This window comes from Pseudophryne corroboree, chromosome 3, assembly GCF_028390025.1.
Source record: "Pseudophryne corroboree isolate aPseCor3 chromosome 3, aPseCor3.hap2, whole genome shotgun sequence".
In the NCBI taxonomy this organism is placed as follows: Eukaryota; Metazoa; Chordata; class Amphibia; order Anura; family Myobatrachidae; genus Pseudophryne; species Pseudophryne corroboree.
Genome location: NC_086446.1, coordinates 283,808,360 through 283,834,996, shown reverse-complemented (window position 1 = coordinate 283,834,996; position 26,637 = coordinate 283,808,360). Strand labels below are relative to the sequence as shown.

Below are 26,637 nucleotides of genomic sequence, written 5' to 3'. Positions count from 1 at the left end.
TTATTAAACTGGTGGTCACTTCAGGTCACGTTGCAACTTGCAACTAGTACTCCGAGGCCTAAGCAGACAATCACAAAATATATTATTATACTGGTGGTCAGTGTGGTCACAACAATGGCAGTGTGGCACTGACTCTGGCAGCAAAAGTGTGCACTGTACGTTATATGTACTCCTGAGTCCTGCTCTCAGACTCTAACTGCTCCCCACTGTCAGTGTCTCCCCCACAAGTCAGATAATACACTTACAGTCACACTATCTAATCTATAAATATCACTTCAGCAAGTAGTATAGTAGTATACAGTATAGTAGTACTCCTCCTAATAATGCTCCCCAAAATACTGTGTCTCTCTCTTCTCTAAACGGAGAGGACGCCAGCCACGTCCTCTCCCTATGACTCTCAATGCACGTGTGAAAATGGCGGCGACGCGCGGCTCCTTATATAGAATCCGAGTCTCGCGATAGAATCCGAGCCTCGCGAGAATCCGACAGCGTGATGATGACGTTCGGGCGCGCTCGGGTTAGCCGAGCAAGGCGGGAAGATCCGAGCCTGCTCGGACCCGTGTAAAAAAACCTGAAGTTCGGGCGGGTTCGGATTCAGAGGAACCGAACCCGCTCATCTCTAGTATGCACTGCATGTACTTTGTACGGCCAGCGCAGCGTTTCTACACAAAGTATGTACACGGTACGGGGCTCTGTACGCTAACGGTGTAAAAAGTACGTAGGCTAAGGATTGATTACAGCGGCCACAGAGGCTCCATTTAAAGTGTATTGAATGTCTTTTTAAAGTGTTGCTTTTAGTCCTCAATGTAAACCGACGTTTACAAGGGCCTGGAGCTACAGCTCCTTCAGCCCCATTGTTAATCCGGCCCTGTCTTATACAAGTTTGATAAAATCTAATTTATAGCCAATTTCCATGATTTAAGTGCAATGTTGGTAATTAATTATGTCTTATTGTGTTAGAAAATGTATATATCACATTACGTTGGACACTTTAATTCCTTCACATACATACCACAAATACGGGGTATCTCAGAGCCGTAACTAGGTATGTGTGCTGTGTGCCTCACACATAGCGCAGTATGACCTGGGGGCAACCAGCTGCCAGCACAATCTATATTAGACAGGTGACAAGTGACTGTCAGCTCCGCCTCGCTCCTCCCCCTCCCAAGCCGGAGCTTTCAGTGAAGATGCAGGAAGCCACGAGTAATGCCCGCCCCCCACGTCTTGGTAACACTGAGCCGCGATCATCTCTCTGCCTCCTCTCCAAGCCAAGCCGGAGCTTATAGTGCAGCAGCGTGGGAAGCTGCGACTAATGTCCGCCCCCCTCCCTCATCATGGTTACACCGAGCCGGGCGAGCATGTTGCCCGACCCCCCCACCCACCCACCCACCCACCCACAGGTGCTTACAGCAGCACCGGGAGACTCCCTCTGTGCAGAATGATGATCTGTGCTGCAGTGCCCGTGGCAGTTGAGATCCGCCTTCTCCTCCGGCTCCTGCAGTGATTGTAGGGAGTTATAGCTGAGGAGCCGCTCAGTTCAGGACAAAAGGTAAAATCAACATAAACAAGCAGCACAGCATGGGAGAGGAGGGAAGGTGGGTAGGCACAGGGGCAATCGTAGGATATTTGGGGGGATGGGGGGATGGAGGGGGGGTTATATATACACCGTAATGTGAAAAAGGGGATTCTACTGTCGTAATGTGTAAAAAGGAGCTCTACCTGCCGTAATGTGTCAGAGGGGACTCTACCTGCCATAATGTGTCAGAGGGGACTCTACCTGGCGTAATGTGTGTAAGTGGCACTATTGTTTGGCGTAATTTGAATAATGGAGACTACCATTATTCAAATTACGCCAAACAATGCAGCGTAGTATGAATAGATATTATTTTGTGGCCACGCCCTTTCCCCATGAAGCCACACCCCTATATTTTTGGCACACACCTATGACGCGCACTGGCCCTGTTTTGAATATGGGGGGGGGGCGCCGATGCTGTTTCTTGCACATATCGCTAAAATGTCTAGTTACGGCACTAGGTTATCTGGATAGATGATAGACAGTAAATAGATAGTTAATAGGTCAACACCAAAGTCGACAATCAAAAGGTTGATGGCTCAACATGTCGACAGTTAATGGTCTACCGGGTCAAAAGGTCAACATGGTCAAAAGGTTGACAGGTAAATGGTCAGCAGGGTCTGGTGTTGACCTATTGACTGTCTAGCTATACTATGTAGATCTTTTAATCCAACTTGGATAAATATATATGTTTTCTAATCAATACATTTATAATACAAATCAAATGATATGAATGTAACACTGTATTCAAAAATGTCCTAACATACAAAATATATCCATGATACAGAGGCAGGATCCAGGTAGCGGGGAAAATTCTTAAAACATAAATAAAAAATGATCTGTTTAATTATTTTTGTTGACTGGCACATTTCAGAGAAAACAAATTTGTACAAAACATGGCCATGGGCCGTACAAATGAATGCCAATGATGATGCCCTAGCTAGCCACTTCTGATTGGATGACTGTGGATTCACTAGTGAAGCTGGTAGGTGCTTTCTTCACTGAGGGTACATATATATGATTTTGTGAGTTTATTTATGTTTAGTTGAAGCATTCCTACTAGTGAATGCATTTTGTGCTATAAAAATAAATATTGAAAAAAACTTCTCTTGTGCTTAAGACCTGGGTGTAAGTGCATCAGGGTGTAACTACAGCTAACATAAGCCTGGTTTATAGGCTGCTAGTGCAGAACTGGGTGCACCCTGAGATGGCTTTACCCCCTGGCATATACTGTAGGCATCCTATATTTTTACATGAGGCTTTATACAGCTTATTTCTTTAATGCATGCATGGTACTCCAAGATGATGAACTTCATCTATGGAATTTCAGCAATGACTCCCATTATATTTGACAGATGTATTATTAGCTTCAGTAAGAATATTCACTCCACTAATTTCTTTATAAACATCTGCAGAACATCCAAGTTTTCAGCACAAAACAGATGTCCCATTTGCTTGTGTTCAGATCCTTTGTGAGATGATGTAGTGTGGATTCTGAACTGAACCATCCTTATATAAGCAAAACCAATCACAGTCTCTGAATCACTTGTTTGAAAATGTTCTCAGAACAGATATTTATTTTAGCTCTGGACAACATGGCTGCTGCTCGCTGTTGCCTCCAACACTTTACTCTCTGTGTCCACGATGATGTAAACTTCCTTCAATGAAATGGTTCATCCATCCTTTTCTTTTGTTAAAGTCTACATAGTACATTAGAAACAATATCTTCTACAAATGTAATCCTGATCATGGACCGGAAGCCTGGGAACAGGACTATACTTCATCGAACCAACCTCTGAATAGCTGTTAGTTTCTCCACTAGCTCCTGGAAACTTGGTCGCTCATTGGGTTTCGTCATCCAGCACGTCAGCATCAAGTTGTACATTTCCATACTGCAGTTAGAAGGCTGAGATAGCCTGTAGCCTTCGTTTGTTACTTTAGAAATGATTTCCTTGTGACTCATTCCTATCAAAAACAACATGAAAACAGATCAAATATTCCGAATAGTTCTCACAATGGCCATCTGAGATTTTTGTATGGGACCCACCACTACCTTATAAGCCCTGTCCTAAGCTACCCACTAGACACATAACTACTCTAATTGACTGTTGTCCTGGTCAAATACAGGAAATTCACAAAATGTGAATTGTATCCAATTTATCCAAAGCATAATCTTACACAAAAACTAAAGGAGAACATTGAACCCAATCATTTATTTATATGTGCCTTCCGCCTTCAGATGATTTTGATTAGCTTGGTCATACTGTAGTATCCTGAAACTTCCAGTAAATGCATTGCTTTTTCTTTAAAGCCTAATTCCATGTCTTTTAGCCACATATTTACATCAGGTAGAGTTGCTTGTTTTCACTAACCTCAGATACAACACACAACTGCTCTGTGCGTATGCGGTTAGCATACCGCTCATCGAGATCCCGGCTATCATAATACTGACGCCGTGATCCTGACAGGGGCACCATACTGCTGACGGTATACTGGTGAGGTAGGTGATTCCTCCTCTATGGGTATCCACTAAAACCATAGAGGGAGAGTAAAACCTGTGGCAAGCGCAGCTCGCCACCGAGCCCGTAAGTGGCTTTCAGGCGCTCACCCCCCTGCCGGCATTCTACCACTCAGGATGCCGATGTCAGTATACTAACAATCGGTAATCTGTGCATCGGTAAATCATACCGATCCTGCTCTGGATGCAATTGTATCTAATGCAGATAGCTCACCAGAGAGCTCTCATATCACATTTCCCTGTAAGCCCGGCCTTTTTCAGCTCCATAAATCTGAAAACTTCATCAAAGTCTATGTGATGTTATGGCAACAAGCAGGGCTGATACAGGCTCTGCTGCAGACCAGGTCTGCCTAATTTCACTAGAAATGCCAACAGTTCAAAAGAAGAAAGTGCCAGTGGGAGTACTCAATAACTGCAATAAGGGAATAGGGGATTACTCTTTTAATTATTGATCAAAAAAATTAATATTTTAATATTTGCCAACATGACTAAATAAGGAAAACTATTTTGTTCTATTTAAGTAATTTGACTGTGATAGATGTCTGCCTGTGCCACTCAGTGATACCAGCTATAGGGTTTATATACAGTAGATAAGCTTTAGTTATACCCCTGTTTATCTCTAGAAACATCCTCACCTTTATATGGTAATTCACCAAATGTGTAAACTTCATAAATTACAATGCCAAAAGACCACACATCCGATTTTGTTGAATATTTACAGTGCGTTAAAGCTTCTGGTGCTGTCCATCTTATAGGGATCTGTTGATTATGCTCTGGAGAATAAAGATCATCCTAAAATGCAGCAGAGATCAGGTGTTAAATGAATATAATTCAAATGTTACTAATAACGTAGGTAATAATTTGTGGAAATAGTTTTATTGCACTCACTTAGGGCCTAATTCAGCATAAATTGTAGTTGAGCAAAAAATTGCACAACTACAACTCTTTACACTAACATGCGGGGGGATGTCCAACACAGGGCAAGTCCGCCCCGCATGCCGGGTCCTGCCCCCCCCTCCCCCCCTCCACTAGGACCATGGAGTACCCACTGAATAGAGAGCTGGTTACACTCTGAGAAAACAGCAGGTTACCGATGAGAATAGGGGACAGAGAACATTGTTGTGCTCACAGGTGGCGGATTTGCTCTCCAGTGGCGGGGTTGCAGCCCACCCCCCTCCCACAGTGAATTCCGCCACCTCGGTATGCCAGCTGCAGTCTTTGACTAGTCTGGCTACACTGTGATTTTCCATTGGAAGTGCTACCTGTGAATCACACACAGGACAGGCAGTCCAAGGGAGAGGTGTTTTCTCCCTTTGAGACTGCCAGTCCAGGCTGCGATTAACAGAGAGCTACCCAGCTTCTACAGGCTGCTGCCAAAGCAGTTCTTAAAAGCCAGTGTTTTGTGCATGCGTGGTCCCACCACCACTTGTGTGCATACCAGAATCATTACGCAGGTTAAAGGGACCCAAACAGGCAGGAGCCGCTGCTGGTGCTTACTGAGAGAATGGTTGGTTATAAAGCTAGAGGATGGTGGATTATGGATTACACACTAAAGAGAAGACTGTGAGTTACAGTCTGAGATATAGCATACTGAGACAACAGCAGGTTACACAGTGAGAGAACAGTGGGTTATAGCCAACCTTAAGCAATCGGGCCAATCCAAAATCAGCAATCTTACAGATAAGGTTTTCTCCCACCAGTACATTTCGCGTGGCCAGATCCCTATGGACCACATGCTTCTTTTCCAGATACTCCATACCATCTGCCACTTGACCAATTATGTTATTAAAATCATTACTTTTCAGTCCACTCCCTTCAACACCTGTGGAGAGACGCGCATTAGGTAATTACTCTGTGAGAAGGACTCCATTGTAATCTGCTCCCATTTAATGCTTGTTACCCACATGCATGACTGTTGCATCCTCTAGAATTTGCGCTAACTTGTTACATATTGTATATTTGATCTACTGCTGTTGCTAACACTTACTGATAAACCACTTGCGAATATATCCACAGTACTGTACAGTAGGTGATTAATTACAGCTAATAAAGCCCATTAGGGAATTTGACAAAATGCAGGCTTGCAGCACAAATATCATTTTGGATGTTATGTACAGTATCTCTTTTGTGTAAATGAGACAGCTTATGCTAGGAAGTGTGTAGATTTGTGGTTCTGATCGCAGGAATGCGAACTATTTTGCTCCTGATAGGATGTGCTTGGCAGGTTAGGTGTTCCTTGCTAAATCCTTGCATTCAGATGATATAAAACCTTTTTCTATCTCTCAAGTGAAACTTATGGGGCCCATGCTGAGTGGGACAGAACTTGCTTTGTAATCACAAAAGCAAAATGCGCCAGAATATAAGGTCACAATGCTAAGCTTGTAGAGCTAGCCTTAGAGCTAGCTAGCTACGTAAGATGGCGAGGGTAGTATATGTGCCTGCTTTACTTCTGGAGAGTCCAGTATTATTGCCAAGATGTGTGACTTCACAGTGGTGATAGTAAATGCTATTACAGTACACAATATATATGAAATATAGTACAGTACATGGCTGAACAGTTTTATTACTACTACTACTACTACTACTACTATTAATAATAATAATAATAATAATAATAATAACAGGCATCACCAGGTATGGTGACATCCGGTGCCCACTCTGCATTACTACTCACCCCACTGGAAGCCGCGATCATCGGGAAAAGGGACGTGGCCTAATTTAAAGGGTTGTGGTCTCGCGGATCTCATCTTCTTCACTCCGGGGGCCTGTCCAGCTTCCCCGGAGATGCTGGCTGCCCCCGGAGACTGGGCAACGTGCAGTGCCGGCTCCTCATCTGTGACAGGAGCCGAGTTCTGCAGAGGATTATCACACTGCAGCACTCAGCTCCCGTCACTGCAGAAGAGCCGGAACTTTGGTGTCCCTCCTTCCGAGGGTGACACCACGGTGCATGCCGCACCCCCTGCCCCCGCCTTCTGATGCCACTGATAATAATAAAGTTGCATTTACCATGTGCAAAGAATATAGACCAAGGCACAACAATAAAATTACAGGTAACGTCCGAGTTAAGTAGAAATCAATACACACATCCATCACCTTCCCCCTTTTTAAAAGATCAAATGGAAATAAGATTTATTGCAGCGTATCGACTGTACTAAACTGAACATATGGCTGAGATGTCGAAAATAATACGCAAAAAAAATAGCAAAAATGTTTTGTCGACCATTTTCCATGTGGACCATTTCATGTGTCCACCGTTTGTACATGTCGACCTTTTCCAGTGTCAACCTTTGAAAGGTTGACCTAATGACCATGTTGACCTTTTGTCCATATTGACCTTTTTATTGTTGACCATTTGGTGTCAACCTATTGATTGTAGACCTTCTTACTGTAGATCTATTGAACCTTAACCCCACCATTCACTCTTAGCACAAGGGGTCATAAGTCAGGCATCATTGGGAAGGATGTGAAATATTTTTTCATACAGAGCTGAAGAAAAACAATTTGCAGATGAAGAAAGGAACTAATTGTGTTTCCATTCAACTCTGTATGAGAACCTACTGTATGGGAGGAAACACATTTACGTTCATAGATGTAGCAAAAGGTACTTAAAGGCAGTGCTGAAGCCTCTTCGCTCTCATGAGTAATTTGCATTTTAGGAGGAAAAAAGTTTCAATTATCAAAGGAGGTAAACCTAATGTTCTGGTCGGCTGGGCATGATGCAATGCTCTTACCCTTTCCACAATACATATTTCCTGCTAGATTTGCAATTTCACACAGTATGGATGTTAGGCGCATTGTGTTTTTGTATATCATTATTATTATTTGATAAAATAAGTTAGATTTTGTCTCATATTCATCCAGATATACCCAATACCTGTTTCTGCATGGCCTTAGCTACTCCATAATTTTGGTTTCCATGCCCATTATTATTTATGAAGCTATGACCTTCTACATATATTTTGTATTCTTAAAACATATTTGTATGCTATACTAACATCTACTGGCTAAATACATAACTTATTTATTTGTGACATGACAGAGGTCAGTCTATTGTGTTAAAAGAAAATAGCAACTCTATAGAATAAAGCACTGATTGTCTGTATTGTCTTATAAAGTGATGATGAATAATACAGGTTCAATAACTAGTATTAATCACATTTTTGAGGACATGTTAAGGGGCCTACACACTGGGCGATATCTTGAATGATATGAACGATATCGTTCATATCTTTCAGTGTGGATGCATCAACGATGAACAATGCGCGTGCCCGCAATCATTCATCATTGATCGATCGTCGTTGATACATGCCAGTCAATTTTGACGACATAGATGTATGTACTCTCATATCGTCCAAACTGACCATTGATATCTTTCAGTGTGTAGGTGAAATCGACCATCGATAATATAGTTGGTTGATAATATCGTTGGTCGAATACATTGCCCAGTGTGTAGGCCCCTTTACTCATTTTCTCTGCAATTGGTAAATAAAGCAATATATGAATCAATTTCAGTCTCCTTGTATTCATGGGGAATTCTCTGCCATTATGAGAATTTATAATAACTGGTGGCCTCATCTTTGTCTATTATAATTCACCAATGTTATGGGTCCTACACACTGAAAGATTTCAGTGAACGATATGAACGTTCTCGTTCATTAATGAACGAGAACTCGTTCATATCAGTCAGTATGTAGGCATCAATGATGAACGAAGCACGGCCCCGCGCTCGTTCATCATTGGTGCCACTGCCAGGTCGCTTATGCATGCAGGCCAATATGGACAATCTGGTCCATATTAGCGTGCACTGCTATGGAGCCGGGTGACGGGGGGAGTGAAGAAACTTCACTTCCCCCACCGCCGGGTCGCCCGTCTGCTGTATCGGCCGACGGGCAGCTTGGCGGCGGGTCGCCGAGTCTGTAGGGCCCATTACAGTGCAGAGCATCTGGTCTTACTTTTTAAGTAGCTATTTAAGTTTCCCTTGATCATCAGCTCAGTAACGATATAGACAGGTTCTCCAATTGAGCACACAGCCAGCAGCTGGATGAGGTTCCTGTGACACAGACTCTTCAGTGCTGTAATTTCTTTCTCAAAGTCACTCTTCTCAAGGCTATCTGCGAAATCAAGAAGAAAACATTAAAGTGACCATCCTTACCCTTCATTCTGCTATAGAATTCATATTTCTCAGAGGACAAACCTTGTTTAAAGGTTTTTATTGCCACATTTTGCTGATCATTCCAGATGCCTTCAAATACTTCTCCAAAAAATCCTTGCCCTAACTTTCTAATCATCTTGAACTCCGAACGTGGTCTCTCCCAGTTGTCAACTGCAACCTACAAGGAAACAGAAAGGTAGCTTGTAATGAGTAAGTTATAAAAACTGCAAAACAAGTTTAAATTGAGGTCAGGCAAGCGGAATCAGAGCTCTTCCAAACCAAACTTAAAATGTACTTCCAGTGTTTAGCCTCTAGGTGTTACTGTGCACTGATAACTGAAGACAACGCATGAAAAAAATATCCTTAGCTTTTGTGTATAGTATAATATTGCATAGTACATATACAAGTATTCACTTGATGACAGCAGTATTGAACATACAATACTGTATCACATTTACTGCAGTAATTCAGTATGAAGTGCTACTGCAAATTATCATTCAACATCCACTCTTTACCCCTGCAATCTTATTGCCGTAAGCATAATGCTCCAGTGGAGACAGTGAAAGCGTAATACTCCAGTGAAAATTGCATGCCCCTTAGTCTAAACCTAACCTTCACCCCGCAGCCTAACCCTAACCCTCCCTGAGGGTGCCTGAACCTATCCCCCACTCCCAACAGCCTAACCCTTACCCTCACCGGTGGTGCTTACTCCTAACTCCCCTCCCCTCACCCTACACCTAACACCCCCTTCCCCAGCCTAACCCTCCCTGGGAGTGCCTAAACATAACCCTCCACAAAGCCTAAACCTAACCCCCCTAGGCCGCAGCCTAAACCTATCCCTCCCTCCACAGCCTAAACCTCCCGTCCATGGCTTACCTCTCCAGCAGCCCGGCGAATGCTTATTCGGTATCCGGGCGGGCGGGATTCCGGCGCCAGGCTGGTGACCCTATTCGGGATGCCAGTGCCGGCATTCCGAGTAGTGTCAGGATTCTAGCATTGGTATTCTGACTGCCGGGATCCCAGCTTCCGGGATCCTGACTGAATCCCATAACACCATCCTGAAATAGCAGAATGTTTTTTAATTTTTTTTAAATCAAAAACTATGATAAGCAGAGGTTAATACAATTTGATAAATTGCACTGAGATTGATGATACCAGGATATGGGGAGGTGAAAAACTTCAAAACTAAATGAACCACAGGAGAAATCAATGATTTTTCTGCAGTAACCCTATAGGTAATAGCCCAGTAATAATAACCACTTTTTTCCAACAAATATCATTACAGTCAGAGCCGGCCCAAGGTATAGGCAAACTAGGCAATTGCCTAGGGCATCTGGTATGCCTAGGGGCATCAGCAGCTTCTGCTGATTAAAATGATATGCGGCATGCCTATATTCTGTGTGTAGCATTTCGTACGCAGATACAGCCACAGTCGCACACAGTATATAGGCATGCCACATATCATTTTAATCAGCAGAAGCTGCTTGTGTATCCTAGCCACATAGCAATGCAAATAAGATGCATTTTCATAAAAAATAGGCACCCGATGTTAGCAGAGCTGCCAGTTGACTCACGCTGGGAACTACATGTGTCATTATGTGTATAAGGGCAATAATAATGTGTAACATATGTGTAAGGGGCACTATGTGTGTCATTATGTGTATAAGGGCACTAATAATGTGCGGCATATGTGTAAGGCCAAATGTGCACACTGTTCTTATTAAAATTACAGGGGGTAGGAAAACAAAAAAAAGGACTGCTATGGGTGGGGGGTGATGGTGCTGGGAAAGGGGTGCAGGGTCAGAGGCGGAACTAGCGGTGGTGCTAGGGGGCACCAGCCAAAATCTTGCCTAGGGCATCATATTGGTTAGGGCCGGCTCTGATTACAGTACTTGATAAATAGACCCTATAGACTCAACAATTGGTTTAGCAAGCCCTTACCTGCTGTTCCCAGTTCTATTCTACTGCTTTTATTTATTTTATGCTTTATGCCATAAAGCAGAAATGTAATGGGAGCAGCTTCCACATCTCCTGAACTCTTCTGCACCACACAGCGCATGAAATCAGATGACAAGAAGACACGTAAAGAGTAAAAACTACCAGGGCCTGAGCCTGCCAAAGAGGCAAAGCAGCACGCTTAAAATAGTGTGAACCCCTACACCTCTAGACTCCAGGGAGGACTCAAATTTACTGGCTTGGCCATATCACTTAACTCATAGCCATGCCCCACATACTAAGGCCACAATTTCTCATGGTTGCCCTTGGCACACCACATAGTCTTCCTCATTCCTTTGCAGGCTGTGGACTGAAGGGATTATTTAGATTTGTTAGCCAACCAAAAAATGCACACTAATGGAAAAAACCATGTTGCACTGCAGGTGGGGCAGATGTAACATGTTTAGAGAGATTTAGATTTGGGTGGGTTATATTGTTTGGTATTTGGTATGATTGCTTTATTAAAGGACGTTGCTTTGGTTGGAAATCACAAAAAGAAGAATTTAGCATTCAATAAGAACAGGAGTATACAACTGACTACAGTTCACACCAAAAAAGATCATCCAGTATGCAAAACACAAGTAATTGGAATCACAGATGAAGAATAATTGGAATCACAAATTAACATACAATCGTTGGAACCATAAAATAATATCAGATGCTGTGCATCCCATTCTATAATGTGATAATAAGAATGATAGCAATAAACTCTGTAATACTAAATAATAACTTTCTAGCTTTCCCTAGCCAAGGTAAAAAATATCTTCACTGGCAAATATCATTGGAGCTCTTGTTGAAATCTGCTGTGTCACAGCGTGTCAGTGGGGGGAATGGGCACACAGATATTGGGGGAATCCTGGGTTAGGAAAATGTCAATGATACCCTTTATTCAAAGAGGTTGTAACTAGCAAAGGAATGGTAGGGTCCTCTAACAATGGCAACTCACAACGTTGGGCTTTTTGGGTAGAACAAACTCAGTCTTTCTCAGTTGCAGGGCTTGATCTGTATTTGCATAAGTAACTCAGTCCTTCCAGAAATAACTGTCTGTCTGCGCTTGCATTAAAATCATGTTTTTTAGTACAACTATCTCCCATGGATTGGCATTAAACTCAGTCTTTTAGCCCCCTTGTGTGGGTTTTAACTTGCAAAATATGGCACTGCTGGCTGTGCCCTTTTAAACTGCTCAATCTATGACAAGGGTGGTGGAGGCTGAATGGAACACGTGCCTGTGGCTGGGCTATTTCCTACAGTACTCACTCAGATCCAGGGAAATGCTGGTTGTACCTGCTGCAAATGGCTCCTCGCTGCCTCAAGATGGCTGCTGCATCCGCACCTCTCACCAGGCATGGCGACATCCAGTCTCAGGCTGCAGCATCTCAACACCCACTCTCTGGCACTTGGCTCCCCAGCAATACCTCGCTGATCTCCTTCAGCAGCGCTGCTTTAACCATCCAGCAAACTGCGACTGTGTCCTGAACTCAGCTACCACTCTGCTCCATGTTACTCTGCCTTCCAGTACCTCCTCGCTCTACCTACTTCTTCCCAATAGGCCCTGCTTCTCCCAGCTGCCCCTGTCCAATCATCTCTCCTCCCCGAGACCAAATGACCGGACCACAGCTACACTTAACTCCCCCTGTGCCAGTGCTTCTCCTGTTGCTGTGGAGCTGCAAGAAAGACTCTCTTAAAGGGGCACACATGCCATTCTCTAAGGTGCCACAAATACTGGCTGCTTTATTTTAACACTGCAATTTACATTTCAGTTTGAACACATCCCACCCAAATCTAAATGTCTCTGCACATGTTACATCTGCCCCACCTACAGTGCAACATGGTTTTGCCCATTAGTGTGCTTTTTGTTTTTCTAACAAACCTGTATAAGGCCCTGAGGGACTATAAATCAGATTTTTGGGGCATATGGGAGCTTTTTGTTGCAAGTGTGGTCTGATTGGTATATGGGAAAGTTGTAGATATAATAGGGGAGTCTGAGAAGCATGTGGAGGTATTTTTTGGCAAGTGGGGGTTCTGAGCGGCATGTGGAACATCTAAGGGACATATAGGGGCATCTTGGGATGAGTTATGTGGGAGGGAGGAGGACAGTTTTTTGTTACTCAGAATAAGGGTAATGCCCATTTGAAGAGTGGATTAGGATGCCCATCACTGACACCCATATACTGATCTGTCCTCTGTCATCTAACACACGGAAGTGGGTATTCCCGGTACATTTGCTGCAATTAGTGTGTCCGCTGTGTGCGGGTGCAATGCATACGCACCCACGATCCATAGGTTGCATGGTATGTACACTACTGTGGCTGTCACATGCGTGTGTAAATAATCATACCCGTGATGTGTATGCACACGGTAATATAGACAAACATGGACACATCTGTATAGGGATATTGTTGGACTCTTGTATGTGATGCTTCCGTGTCTATAATGCCCAAGCTGCGTCACTGCCAATGTGAACTCACATCCTGACACCAAATGCACTACTGCGCATGTACAACTTATCCCCATGTCTTCTCAGCTTTGTTCTTCATTACAGAGGACATGCCCCTGAGTGTCTCCATAATGTAGACTGCTCAATACAGTAAGACTCTGCCAGAGTACATTATACCACCACTGCTGGGTATATTACATAATGTACTGCCCCCACTGATTGTGTATATACAGGTGTGAGCTACATTACACTGCACACCACCTGCATTAACCCCATAGGTTTCTGCCTGTACCTGAAAACAGTGTATGACTGGGGCACGAAGGGCCCACCGGGGCAATGCTGTGGTAGCGGCCCATGCTTAGGGGTGTGGCTAGCCTCATAACAGAGCACATGGTGTGGACCACTTGATAAACATATATATATTAAATACTGCTAGTGCATGCATGATAATGTACCAGATTAATAAAAGTAATGCACTGTAGAAAATACACCATAGTCATGTGCAGTATATTGTAACATACAGTATGCATAATGTATAATGCATAGTCTGGAACTTGAACCTTCAAGCATTGGAGCCCACCAGAGGTTTCCCCTGAGGGCCAGTCTGACCATGCCTGGAAATAGTGCATACATGCTGTTGTATGGCTGGATTGTGTGCCTGTTGCATAGCAATTTAACCCTGTGTTACTAGAATATTGTTTTCTGACAGCTAATAAACCACTGTGTGGGCTGATCTCTGTCACACACTGCTGACATCTATTAACATCATAGGTTCTGCCAATAGATATAAGTGCATGAACAGCAGTTATATGTATACTGTTAGGTTAAGACATTAAAGCCTGTTGCTCCGCTGTACAATTTTAAGTTGTGGAGTTCAACTGAGCTTCTTGTATAAGCCTGGTGTGATTTTCTTCTGTAGATATTATCCACATTTAGCTATACAGGAACCACTTGTTAAAGATCCCAGCCAGGTATTAGAATGGTTCTTGTGCTAGCAGCACCTACACCATATAACCAGAATGGGATCCCAGCCAGGTATTAGAATGGTTCTTGTGCTAGCAGCACCTACACCATATAACCAGAATGGGATCCCAGCCAGGTATTAGAATGGTTCTTGTGCTAGCAGCACCTACACCATATAACCAGAATGGGATCCCAGCCAGGTATTAGAATGGTTCTTGTGCTAGCAGCACCTACACCATATAACCAGAATGGGATCCCAGCCAGGTATTAGAATGGTTCTTGTGCTATCAGCACCTACACCATATAACCAGAATGGGATCCCAGCCAGGTATTAGAATGGTTCTTGTGCTAGCAGCACCTACACCATATAACCAGAATGGGATCCCAGCCAGGTATTAGAATGGTTCTTGTGCTATCAGCACCTACACCATATAACCAGAATGGGATCCCAGCCAGGTATTAGAATGGTTCTTGTGCTAGCAGCACCTACACCATATAACCAGAATGGGATCCCAGCCAGGTATTAGAATGGTTCTTGTGCTATCAGCACCTACACCATATAACCAGAATGGGATCCCAGCCAGGTATTAGAATGGTTCTTGTGCTAGCAGCACCTACACCATATAACCAGAATGGAACCGCCCAGGCTAGTATACTTAGGGGGCATATTTATTAATTATTGGGTCCTGGATATAGTAATTATAATGTATTGCTGCTATTTGCGGCAATAAGAAATTAGGATTCAAAAGAATGTATGAAAGTATACTTGTAGTGACAGGAGCTCCAAAAGGAGCCTGTCCCTGCCATATGTTAGAAGTGAATTGATTCCATTAGCTTTATTGGAATCACACGACACTACTGTGCATGTATGCTCTATTGATGGCAGTGGTCATTGCCTGGGATGTGTTCCTACGTAAAATCTGACTGCCGGGCAGTAATACCACTGCTGTCAGAAATGGAGAGATATCTGCTGCGGCTCCTCCTCCTTACATTTTGTGTGTGTTTGTGTGTGTTGCAAATCGTCTTATTTTTAATTAATTAGCTGAAGTTTCTTTAAAAATGAAACACATTATCTAACATCTTAAGTGTCACTTTTAACTCAAAGTCCACATGTTGTTTGTTTAATTATTAAGACTGTTAAATTGCAGCATGTGAGTTACACACCTTAAATCCACACCTGTTGACAAGTGCTTACGCAACTGTTGGACAATGTGTTAGCATATCTAACTCTCCAGAGTATACAATACTGGCCCTCATTCCGAGTTGTTCGCTCGCAAGGCGAATGTAGCAGAGTTACACACGCTAAGCCGCCGCCTACTGGGAGTGAATCTTAGCTTCTTAAAATTGCGACCGACGTACGCGCAATATTGCGATTACAAACGAGTTAGCAGTTTCTGAGTAGCTTCAGACTTACTCTGCCTGTGCGATCAGTTCAGTGCTTTTCGTTCCTGGCTGACGTCATAAACACACCCAGCGTTCGCCCAGGCACTCCCACCGTTTCTCCGGCCACTCCTGCGTTTTTCCCGGAAACGGTAGCGTTTTCAGCCACACGCCCCTGAAACGCCGTGCATCCGCCCAGTAACACCCATTTCCTGTCAATCACAATGCGAACGTCGGAGCGAAGAAAATGCCGTGAGTAAACTTACTTTCTTCATAGTAAAGTTACTTGGCGCAGTCGCAGTGCGAACATTGCGCATGCGCACTAAGAGAATTCTCACTGCGATGCGATGAAAATCTCCGAGCGAACAACTCGGAATGAGGGCCACTGTGTCTTACCTCTGTCACACAAGGCTGCAGCAATGGGCCCTTAAGGAGCTTCCAGTTTGTTTTATGGAAAGTGAGAAGATCCTGGATGGTGGGGAAACTTCTCCCATTCTGTAGGTAAAATTCTCCCTTTGAGTTTTCCTGGATGCGGAAATGGGTGACTTTATTTTCAATGCGCACTGTAAGAAACAATCACAGAACTTTACACTTGATGCAGCATCTTGTGGAAAAAGAAGTGAGAGAACCACAAATATTTTTATTTTTACTCACCCACTTATCAGTTAAAGGTTAATGAGACATATTTACTGTACTTTATTCCCCCAAAATATATGTGGAAATGGCTGTTTCCGCATGAATAGCACTCATTTAGCAAAGGTATTTAACGCAGGATATTTCACATTTACCTTCTGTGTTACTATTGCTACTAATTTTAAATTGAGCAGTGCATCTTGTTTTTCGCTATATTGTTTGTAAGGCTTATGACATCTGCAAAATGATGCACCTTCTGGGCAGGCCATAAATGAAGCCCACTAAGAACCTGCAAACATTGCCGACCATTTTGAGAAAGGTGCCAGTTGCCACCCCAGCTACGTACTCCAAAAACTACTTGGCTAACAGGGGGCTACGAGCGATAATGCTCCAGAGCATAGTACACACAGTCCCACAGACATTCCTAATGCACCTTGACAGCTTCTACCAGCTTCCAGGCCAGACCTGTTAAGCTAAGGACCCTTTCTCCACTAGAGTTTATGGCAGCTGGCCAGGAAACAGGTTTTAGCCTTAAATTAAAATGGAATTCGGGAGACATACATCGCCTGGTATTTGGAATACTAAGTAAGAAGAGATCTCCCTTCAGTATGTGGTTAGGACTTTGCAGATTTATGTTCAGAAGATGTCCTAAAGGTAGATGATACAGTATTTTGGTACTCTGTAAAAATCAGAAAAGTAGTTGGCTGTCTGTCAAGTAGCCCATTGGTAGTTAGATTACATCCTCCATTAGTCATGTTTAGAGTAGTGCTGATAGCCCTTTCCTGAAAACAGCAAAGCACATGCTACCATGTTAATGAGTGCCCCTGAATAAAATTACATTAAGCATCTGCTGAAAAAGCTGTGCAGGACTGCCACCAGGTCATCTGTTCATGCAGTCAACAGATTCCACAGGTCCTAGTTTGCATTCAGAAATGCCAGTGTTGGAAGGAAGATAGTCACATTGTTTTCATTGGAGATAACCACCGTTGTTGCAACTATGCGTATGCCGTATGCTGACATTCAGATAAGCTGTTCATTCTTTTTTCTGATGTATGGGCACTCATTTGGTTGTTTATACCATTGTTTTTAAACTGGATTACACTATGCGTTTAAAGAAATGAGATAAGCTTTTGAAAATTTTACTCTATGGTACGGGTTCACTCATGAGCTTTATTCAGCACAAAAGTGGTGTTGTTCCAACTACTGCACTAGGAGGCGCTCTTTGTTCTTATTATATTGCAGATTAAGAGGAGTTGGTGAGTACTATAAGAAGGAGCTTGGCCGTCCCTTAATAGTGGATTTTCCTGGGCACAGTCTTCTGAGTAAAAAACTCTCATGGACTATTTGTGATATATAATGGCTAGCGACAAAATTGTTTGTTTTTTGTATGTATATATATATATATATATATATATATATATATATTAGCTTGTGTGCCCGGTTTCAACCAGGCAAAGGTTTGCGGAGTCAAACATTTCCCCTGTTAACATTACCCCTTTTCACCCACTTAGGAGTTGAATTTTGAATATTCCCTGCATAGTGTGTGGCTGCAAATAACTGACACATTTTCCAGAGCACAATGGTGATGCATTGTAGGTGGCAGGCAGACGTTTTGCTAGATAACTCTGAAACAAAGCAACTATATATATACAGTGAACTGAAATAACAATGTACAATTCAGTTTATCAGATTATCCACAACTTGAGCGGGCTCAGGGTCCTCAGCAGTGTATTTCATAGGCACACCTCTAGCATACCTCACAACAATCCCTGTTTGGAATGTCCCTAATTTGAGCTGGTGTAACTCACAACCCTATCACCAAAGCCACTTCCCATTCCACCCAATCCATAACCCAAAATTGCGATATTCCCTTGCCAGATTATGATGTTTGTTCCTTTTAAACCAATGGATCACCCAACCAAACACAGAACTACTGAGGGCATTATTCTTTAGTTTAAATTAAACACCAATACAGCATTTAAAACTTTGTTTTATACAGAAGGATAAAAACATGCTACTATGTAGAGAAGAGGTTGATGCTTGCAGCTCCATTCAATTGAATGAAACGTCCAGCTCAGCGCATACACATCAAATGGTATCCGTGGAGTTAAGCAAAATAAAAATTGAGACCTAGAGATACCACCAATTTCCTAATGAATGAAAGAGATGCTTATACTACAACAGTGCAGATACATTGATATAGCAAAAATCGCAACAAATTAGACATGTAATATTATTGTACTAAAACAAAGTGTATTCATAATACTGGACACATTTAAATATTTAGCTATAAATCTAGTTCATTTTGACATTTTGAGATAGTTCTCCTTTTAGAGTTAACTGTAGACTTTGCTACATTAGTTAAATGAATCAAACTAATAAACCACACATTCCCTGTGTCCTCTGATACTGGCTAAGCACAGGTACTTTCAGGGCAGGACAGATAACAGAACTACGGTACACACCTTTTCTGAGCGAATGAGTCTACGAAAAAGAATTTCAGAACTTAGCTTATATAGCTTTGTGTTTTCTATACATATGAGGAAATATGTACAGAATGTTTTATCCAGAAACCCCGGTCTCTTCAAACCTTGAAATACAATGAAAGGAAACTGAATTGTCCTAATTTCTACATACTGAAAAAAATACTTTTTTATTTAAGTTTTGCTATTTCACTATATAAAAACATATGAAATGCCGGCAATTAGACAAAAACCTCATTAGCTACTGTTTAGTCTACTATCTCAGTTAATAGTTATAATATGATGATTATTATTATTATTATTATATTATCAGAGGCTGTTTAAGAGAGAAGGAGGGGGCCCGTGTGCAGGCTCTAATAAGGCCCCCCATTGTGCCAGAGTCTACTGCACATGTGTAGGTCTCCAGGAATATGGCACACGCACCTTGTTTCTGGGGACAGCTCTACTGCACTGTCAAATTCTAACTGCTTAAGGAGGAGTTACGGAGGCGTGACGGAGTGATGGAGATGCAGTGAGGACCCGGTACCGAAAGTGACGGCTACTAGTTGCCGGGCGCCAGGGAGCACGAGCAGGACGTGCTTGTGCAGGACGGAGGGGGATCGGTGCTGTGAGCTGGTCAGACCCAGGTACTGCTGATCCCCGGGAGCCAGGGAGCGCACCAAGCAAGGGAGAAAACCGGGCACCGAGGGATCACCAGGGGGGAGCCAAAACAGCGGATCCACTAGTGGTGGTGGTGGGGGGGGGGATCTGACTGAGGCTGGTGCAGAGCTGCTGGAAAGAGCCAACCAGGGGAAGCTGGTACCAGTAATAAGTACTGCTGTAGGTGGTCGTGACTCCCCGGAACACGCAAGTATCATATTTATTATTGTATTGACTGTTTGTTTGTTTGTTTGTTTTTTTACTGTTTTCCATTGATACACTCTTATACATTGCATTACCAATTACTGTGTTGAAAATTGTCTCTCTGCATAACTAGGCTATAGTATTGTGTTGTGTAGCATAGTCTGTTCTGTTGGTATTGTAATACATAGTCGGTATTGTTTTGTATTGTTTTTAGAAAGGTACAGGGAGTTAGAGTTTTTAGACAAAATGGGTGAGTCTGTGGTTGGGAATCTCACTCAGTGCATGTCGTGCATGATGTATGCGCACCTGGAGCAACCGGCCCAGTGTGAATACATCTGCGTGAGGTGTACGCGAACGGTTGCCCTGGAAGCCCAGGCAACTGATCTAGAGCAAACCGTTATGCGACTGAGGAGTATTCACAATCTTGAACTGAGCTTAGATAGAATGGTGGAGGATTTAGGGGGGGGTCACCGGTAGAGGAGGACAATCAGATAGCTAGCTGGGTCATGGTTAGAAGGAAGAAGAAGAGGGGAAGGGGGAGACAGGACATCTCCGACCTGCCAAACCCCAATAAATTCGCCCAACTGGACAAAGATTCTGGGGATAGCAGTGAGGAAATGACAGCACTGGAGGATACCGTTCCCTCTAGCAACCAGAGGAGCGGTCCCTCCAGGACAAAGGGAAAAAAAGAAAGTTAGGTACCTAGTCAAATTGTGGTGGTAGGGGATTCTATTATCAGGAAGACAGATAGGGCTATCTGCTACCGGGACCGTGATTGCCGTACAGTCTGTTGTCTACCGGGTGCTCGGGTACGGCACATTGCGGACCGGGTAGAAAGATTGCTGGGTGGGGCCGGGAATGACCTGGCGGTCTCGGTGCATGTTGGCACCAACGACAAAGTTAGTGGTAGGTGGGATGTCCTTAAGAAAGATTATATGGACCTAGAACAAAAATTAAAGGCAAGGACATCTAAGGTAATATTCTCTGAAATATTACCTGTGCCATGCGCTAGTCCAGGAAGGCAGAGGGAGATTAGGGAGGTAAATGTGTGGCTTAGAGACTGGTGTAGGAAAGAGGGGTTTGAGTTCTTAGAACACTGGGCGGACTTCTCAGTCAGGCGCCATCTTTTTTGTCGCGATGGATTGCACCTGAATGAGGAGGGGGCAGCGGTGCTGGGGGGAAGGATGGTTAGAAGTTTGGAGAAGATTTTAAACTAGGTGCCTAGGGGGAGGGATTAGAACTAGAGAGTGAAGAATAGTGGGATGGATAGAGTATAATGTTGTAGGAAAGAAGGGAAGGAGAAAAATAGTGAGCAATGGTAATTTCCTAAGGAAACACTATGCACAACAAAACTTGCGGATCAGGGAATTACTAAACTTAAGTGTATGATTGCAAATGCGAGAAGCCTAACAAGTAAAATGGGGGAACTAGAGACAATTGCACTTAATGGCCAATATGACATAATAGGCATTACAGAGAAATGGTGGAACGATTCTCACAACTGGGCGGCAAACATTGAGGGGTACACCCTCTTCAGGAGAGATAGGACTAATAAAAAGGGAGGGGGTGTTTGTCTTTATGTTAAACCATTCTTAAAACCATATTCAAAGGAGGTCATTTACGAGGGGACTGGAGATAACGTAGAGTCATTATGGGTTGAGATTTCGAGTGGGGGTAAAGATACAAAAAAACTTTTAATAGGGACATGCTATAAACCGCCAGATATTAGTGTGGCAGACGAATTACAACTCTTGCAGCAAATCGAAAAAGCTGCAGGTATGGGGGACGCATTATTGTTGGGGACTTTAATTACCCAGACATAAACTGGAACACCGAAACAGTAGGGGTAACAGGTTCTTAAACATGCTAAAAAATCATTACTTGTCCCAGGTAATTGAGGAACCAACTAGGCAAAGGGCTATACTGGATCTAGTACTAACTAATAATGAGGAAATAATAACAAATACTAAAGTAGGGGAGACAGAGCCGGATTAAGGGGGGGGCCCAGGGGGTAAGTACCCCGGGCCCCCTTCTTTACAAGGGCCCCCCACCACCTGCCACAGATCGGACATCCGATCTGCGGCGCTGCGCTCCCAGCGGCTCACTGTTGGTTGCCCTGGCAACCTAACAGCAGTGGCAATGGCTCCGGCGCCTCACTGAAGTACAGGACAGCTGAGTGACGGCTCAGCTGTCCAATGGTGTGTGAAGTAGAGATGAGCGCCGGAAATTTTTCGGGTTTTGTGTTTTGGTTTTGGGTTCGGTTCCGCGGCCGTGATTTGGGTTCGACCGCGTTTTGGCAAAACCTCACCGAATTTTTTTTGTCGGATTCGGGTGTGTTTTGGATTCGGGTGTTTTTTTCCAAAAAACCTAAAAAACAGCTTAAATCATAGAATTTGGCGGTCATTTTGATCCCAAAGTATTATTAACCTCAAAAACCATAATTTCCACTCATTTTCAGTCTATTCTGAATACCTCACACCTCACAATATTATTTTTAGTCCTAAAATTTGCACCGAGGTCGCTGTGTGAGTAAGATAAGCGACCCTAGTGGCCGACACAAACACCGGGCCCATCTAGGAGTGGCACTGCAGTGTCACGCAGGATGGCCCTTCCAAAAAACCCTCCCCAAACAGCACATGACGCAAAGAAAAAAAGAGGCGCAATGAGGTAGCTGTGTGAGTAAGATTAGCGACCCTAGTGGCCGACACAAACACCGGGCCCATCTAGGAGTGGCACTGCAGTGTCACGCAGGATGTCCCTTCCAAAAAACCCTCCCCAAACAGCACATGACGCAAAGAAAAAAACAGGCGCAATGAGGTAGCTGTGTGAGTAAGATAAGCGACCCTAGTGGCCGACACAAACACCGGGCCCATCTAGGAGTGGCACTGCAGTGTCACGCAGGATGTCCCTTCCAAAAAACCCTCCCCAAACAGCACATGACGCAAAGAAAAAGAAAAGAAAAAAGAGGTGCAAGATGGAATTGTCCTTGGGCCCTCCCACCCACCCTTATGTTGTATAAACAAAACAGGACATGCACACTTTAACCAACCCATCATTTCAGTGACAGGGTCTGCCACACGACTGTGACTGATATGACGGGTTGGTTTGGACCCCCCCCCAAAAAAGAAGCAATTAATCTCTCCTTGCACAAACTGGCTCTACAGAGGCAAGATGTCCACCTCATCATCACCCTCCGATATATCACCGTGTACACATCCCCCTCCTCACAGATTATCAATTCGTCCCCACTGGAATCCACCATCTCAGCTCCCTGTGTACTTTGTGGAGGCAATTGCTGCTGGTCAATGTCTCCGCGGAGGAATTGATTATAATTCATTTTAATGAACATCATCTTCTCCACATTTTCTGGATGTAACCTCGTACGCCGATTGCTGACAAGGTGAGCGGCGGCACTAAACACTCTTTCGGAGTACACACTTGTGGGAGGGCAACTTAGGTAGAATAAAGCCAGTTTGTGCAAGGGCCTCCAAATTGCCTCTTTTTCCTGCCAGTATAAGTACGGACTGTGTGACGTGCCTACTTGGATGCGGTCACTCATATAATCCTCCACCATTCTATCAATGTTGAGAGAATCATATGCAGTGACAGTAGACGACATGTCCGTAATCGTTGTCAGGTCCTTCAGTCCGGACCAGATGTCAGCATCAGCAGTCGCTCCAGACTGCCCTGCATCACCGCCAGCGGGTGGGCTCGGAATTCTGAGCCTTTTCCTCGCACCCCCAGTTGCGGGAGAATGTGAAGGAGGAGATGTTGACAGGTCGCGTTCCGCTTGACTTGACAATTTTGTCACCAGCAGGTCTTTCAACCCCAGCAGACTTGTGTCTGCCGGAAAGAGAGATCCAAGGTAGGCTTTAAATCTAGGATCGAGCACGGTGGCCAAAATGTAGTGCTCTGATTTCAACAGATTGACCACCCGTGAATCCTTGTTAAGCGAATTAAGGGCTCCATCCACAAGTCCCACATGCCTAGCGGAATCGCTCCGTGTTAGCTCCTCCTTCAATGTCTCCAGCTTCTTCTGCAAAAGCCTGATGAGGGGAATGACCTGACTCAGGCTGGCAGTGTCTGAACTGACTTCACGTGTGGCAAGTTCAAAGGGCATCAGAACCTTGCACAACGTTGAAATCATTCTCCACTGCGCTTGAGACAGGTGCATTCCACCTACTATATCGTGCTCAATTGTATAGGCTTGAATGGCCTTTTGCTGCTCCTCCAACCTCTGAAGCATATAGAGGGTTGAATTCCACCTCGTTACCACTTCTTGCTTCAGATGATGGCAGGGCAGGTTCAGTAGTTTTTGGTGGTGCTCCAGTCTTCTGTACGTGGTGCCTGTACGCCGAAAGTGTCCCGCAATTCTTCTGGCCACCGACAGCATCTCTTGCATGCCCCTGTCGTTTTTTAAAAAATTCTGCACCACCAAATTCAAGGTATGTGCAAAACATGGGACGTGCTGGAATTTGCCCATATTTAATGCACACACAATATTGCTGGCGTTGTCCGATGCCACAAATCCACAGGAGAGTCCAATTGGGGTAAGCCATTCCGCGATGATCTTCCTCAGTTGCCGTAAGAGGTTTTCAGCTGTGTGCGTATTCTGGAAAGCGGTGATACAAAGCGTAGCCTGCCTAGGAAAGAGTTGGCGTTTGCGAGATGCTGCTACTGGTGCCGCCGCTGCTGTTCTTGCGGCGGGAGTCCATACATCTACCCAGTAGGCTGTCACAGTCATATAGTCCTGACCCTGCCCTGCTCCACTTGTCCACATGTCCGTGGTTAAGTGGACATTGGGTACAACTGCATTTTTTAGGACACTGGTGAGTCTTTTTCTGACGTCCGTGTACATTCTCGGTATCGCCTGCCTAGAGAAGTGGAACCTAGATGGTATTTGGTAACGGGGGCACACTGCCTCAATAAATTGTCTAGTTCCCTGTGAACTAACGGCGGATACCGGACGCACGTCTAACACCAACATAGTTGTCAAGGCCTCAGTTATCCGCTTTGCAGCAGGATGACTGCTGTGATATTTCATCTTCCTCGCAAAGGACTGTTGAACAGTCAATTGCTTACTGGAAGTAGTACAAGTGGGCTTACGACTTCCCCTCTGGGATGACCATCGACTCCCAGCAGCAACAACAGCAGCGCCAGCAGCAGTAGGCGTTACACGCAAGGATGCATCGGAGGAATCCCAGGCAGGAGAGGACTCGTCAGAATTGCCAGTGACATTGCCTGCAGGACTATTGGCATTCCTGGGGAAGGAGGAAATTGACACTGAGGGAGTTGGTGGGGTGGTTTGCGTGAGCTTGGTTACAAGAGGAAGGGATTTACTGGTCAGTGGACTGCTTCCGCTGTCACCCAAAGTTTTTGAACTTGTCACTGACTTATTATGAATGCGCTGCAGGTGACGTATAAGGGAGGATGTTCCGAGGTGGTTAACGTCCTTACCCCTACTTATTACAGCTTGACAAAGGGAACACACGGCTTGACACCTGTTGTCCGCATTTCTGGTGAAATACTTCCACACCGAAGAGCTGATTTTTTTGGTATTTTCACCAGGCATGTCAACGGCCATATTCCTACCACGGACAACAGGTGTCTCCCCGGGTGCCTGACTTAAACAAACCACCTCACCATCAGAATCCTCCTGGTCAATTTCCTCCCCAGCGCCAGCAACACCCATATCCTCCTCATCCTGGTGTACTTCAACACTGACATCTTCAATCTGACTATCAGGAACTGGACTGCGGGTGCTCCTTCCATCACTTGCAGGGGGCGTGCAAATGGTGGAAGGCGCATGCTCTTCACGTCCAGTGTTGGGAAGGTCAGGCATCGCAACCGACACAATTGGAGTCGGACTCTCCTTGTGGATTTGGGATTTCGAAGAACGCACAGTTCTTTGCGGTGCTACTGCTTTTGCCAGCTTTAGTCTTTTCATTTTTCTAGCGAGAGGCTGAGTGCTTCCATCCTCATGTGAAGCTGAACCACTAGCCATGAACATAGGCCAGGGCCTGAGCCGTTCCTTGCCACTCCGTGTGGTAAATGGCATATTGGCAAGTTTACGCTTCTCCTCCGACAATTTTATTTTAGGTTTTGGAGTCCTTTTTTTACTGATATTTGGTGTTTTGGATTTGACATGCTCTGTACTATGACATTGGGCATCGGCCTTGGCAGACGACGTTGCTGGCATTTCATCGTCTCGGCCATGACTAGTGGCAGCAGCTTCAGCACGAGGTGGAAGTGGATCTTGATCTTTCCCTAATTTTGGAACCTCAACATTTTTGTTCTCCATATTTTAATAGGCACAACTAAAAGGCACCTCAGGTAAACAATGGAGATGGATGGATTGGATACTAGTATACAATTATGGACGGGCTGCCGAGTGCCGACACAGAGGTAGCCACAGCCGTGAACTACCGCACTGTACTGTGTCTGCTGCTAATATATAGACTGGTTGATAAAGAGATAGTATACTCGTAACTAGTATGTATGTATAAAGAAAGAAAAAAAACCACGGTTAGGTGGTATATACAATTATGGACGGGCTGCCGAGTGCCGACACAGAGGTAGCCACAGCCGTGAACTACCGCACTGTACTGTGTCTGCTGCTAATATATAGACTGGTTGATAAAGAGATAGTATACTCGTAAC

At 44.2% G+C, this 26,637-nt stretch overlaps 1 protein-coding gene across 1 annotated transcript in view; it reads right to left on the bottom strand.

Moving 5' to 3' along the window:
- Positions 1-2,401: 2,401 nt before the first annotated feature.
- Positions 2,402-26,637, bottom strand: part of SRMS (src-related kinase lacking C-terminal regulatory tyrosine and N-terminal myristylation sites) — a 44,544-nt gene continuing 20,308 nt past the window's right edge. The window contains exons 3-8 of the mRNA XM_063959221.1: positions 16,415-16,581; positions 9,286-9,421; positions 9,044-9,202; positions 5,732-5,913; positions 4,727-4,883; positions 2,402-3,538 (exon numbers count right to left, since the gene is read on the bottom strand). Coding sequence (XP_063815291.1) covers positions 3,354-3,538; positions 4,727-4,883; positions 5,732-5,913; positions 9,044-9,202; positions 9,286-9,421; positions 16,415-16,581 — 986 coding nt within the window. The 3' untranslated portion in view covers positions 2,402-3,353. The remainder of the gene's footprint in view (positions 3,539-4,726; positions 4,884-5,731; positions 5,914-9,043; positions 9,203-9,285; positions 9,422-16,414; positions 16,582-26,637) is intronic.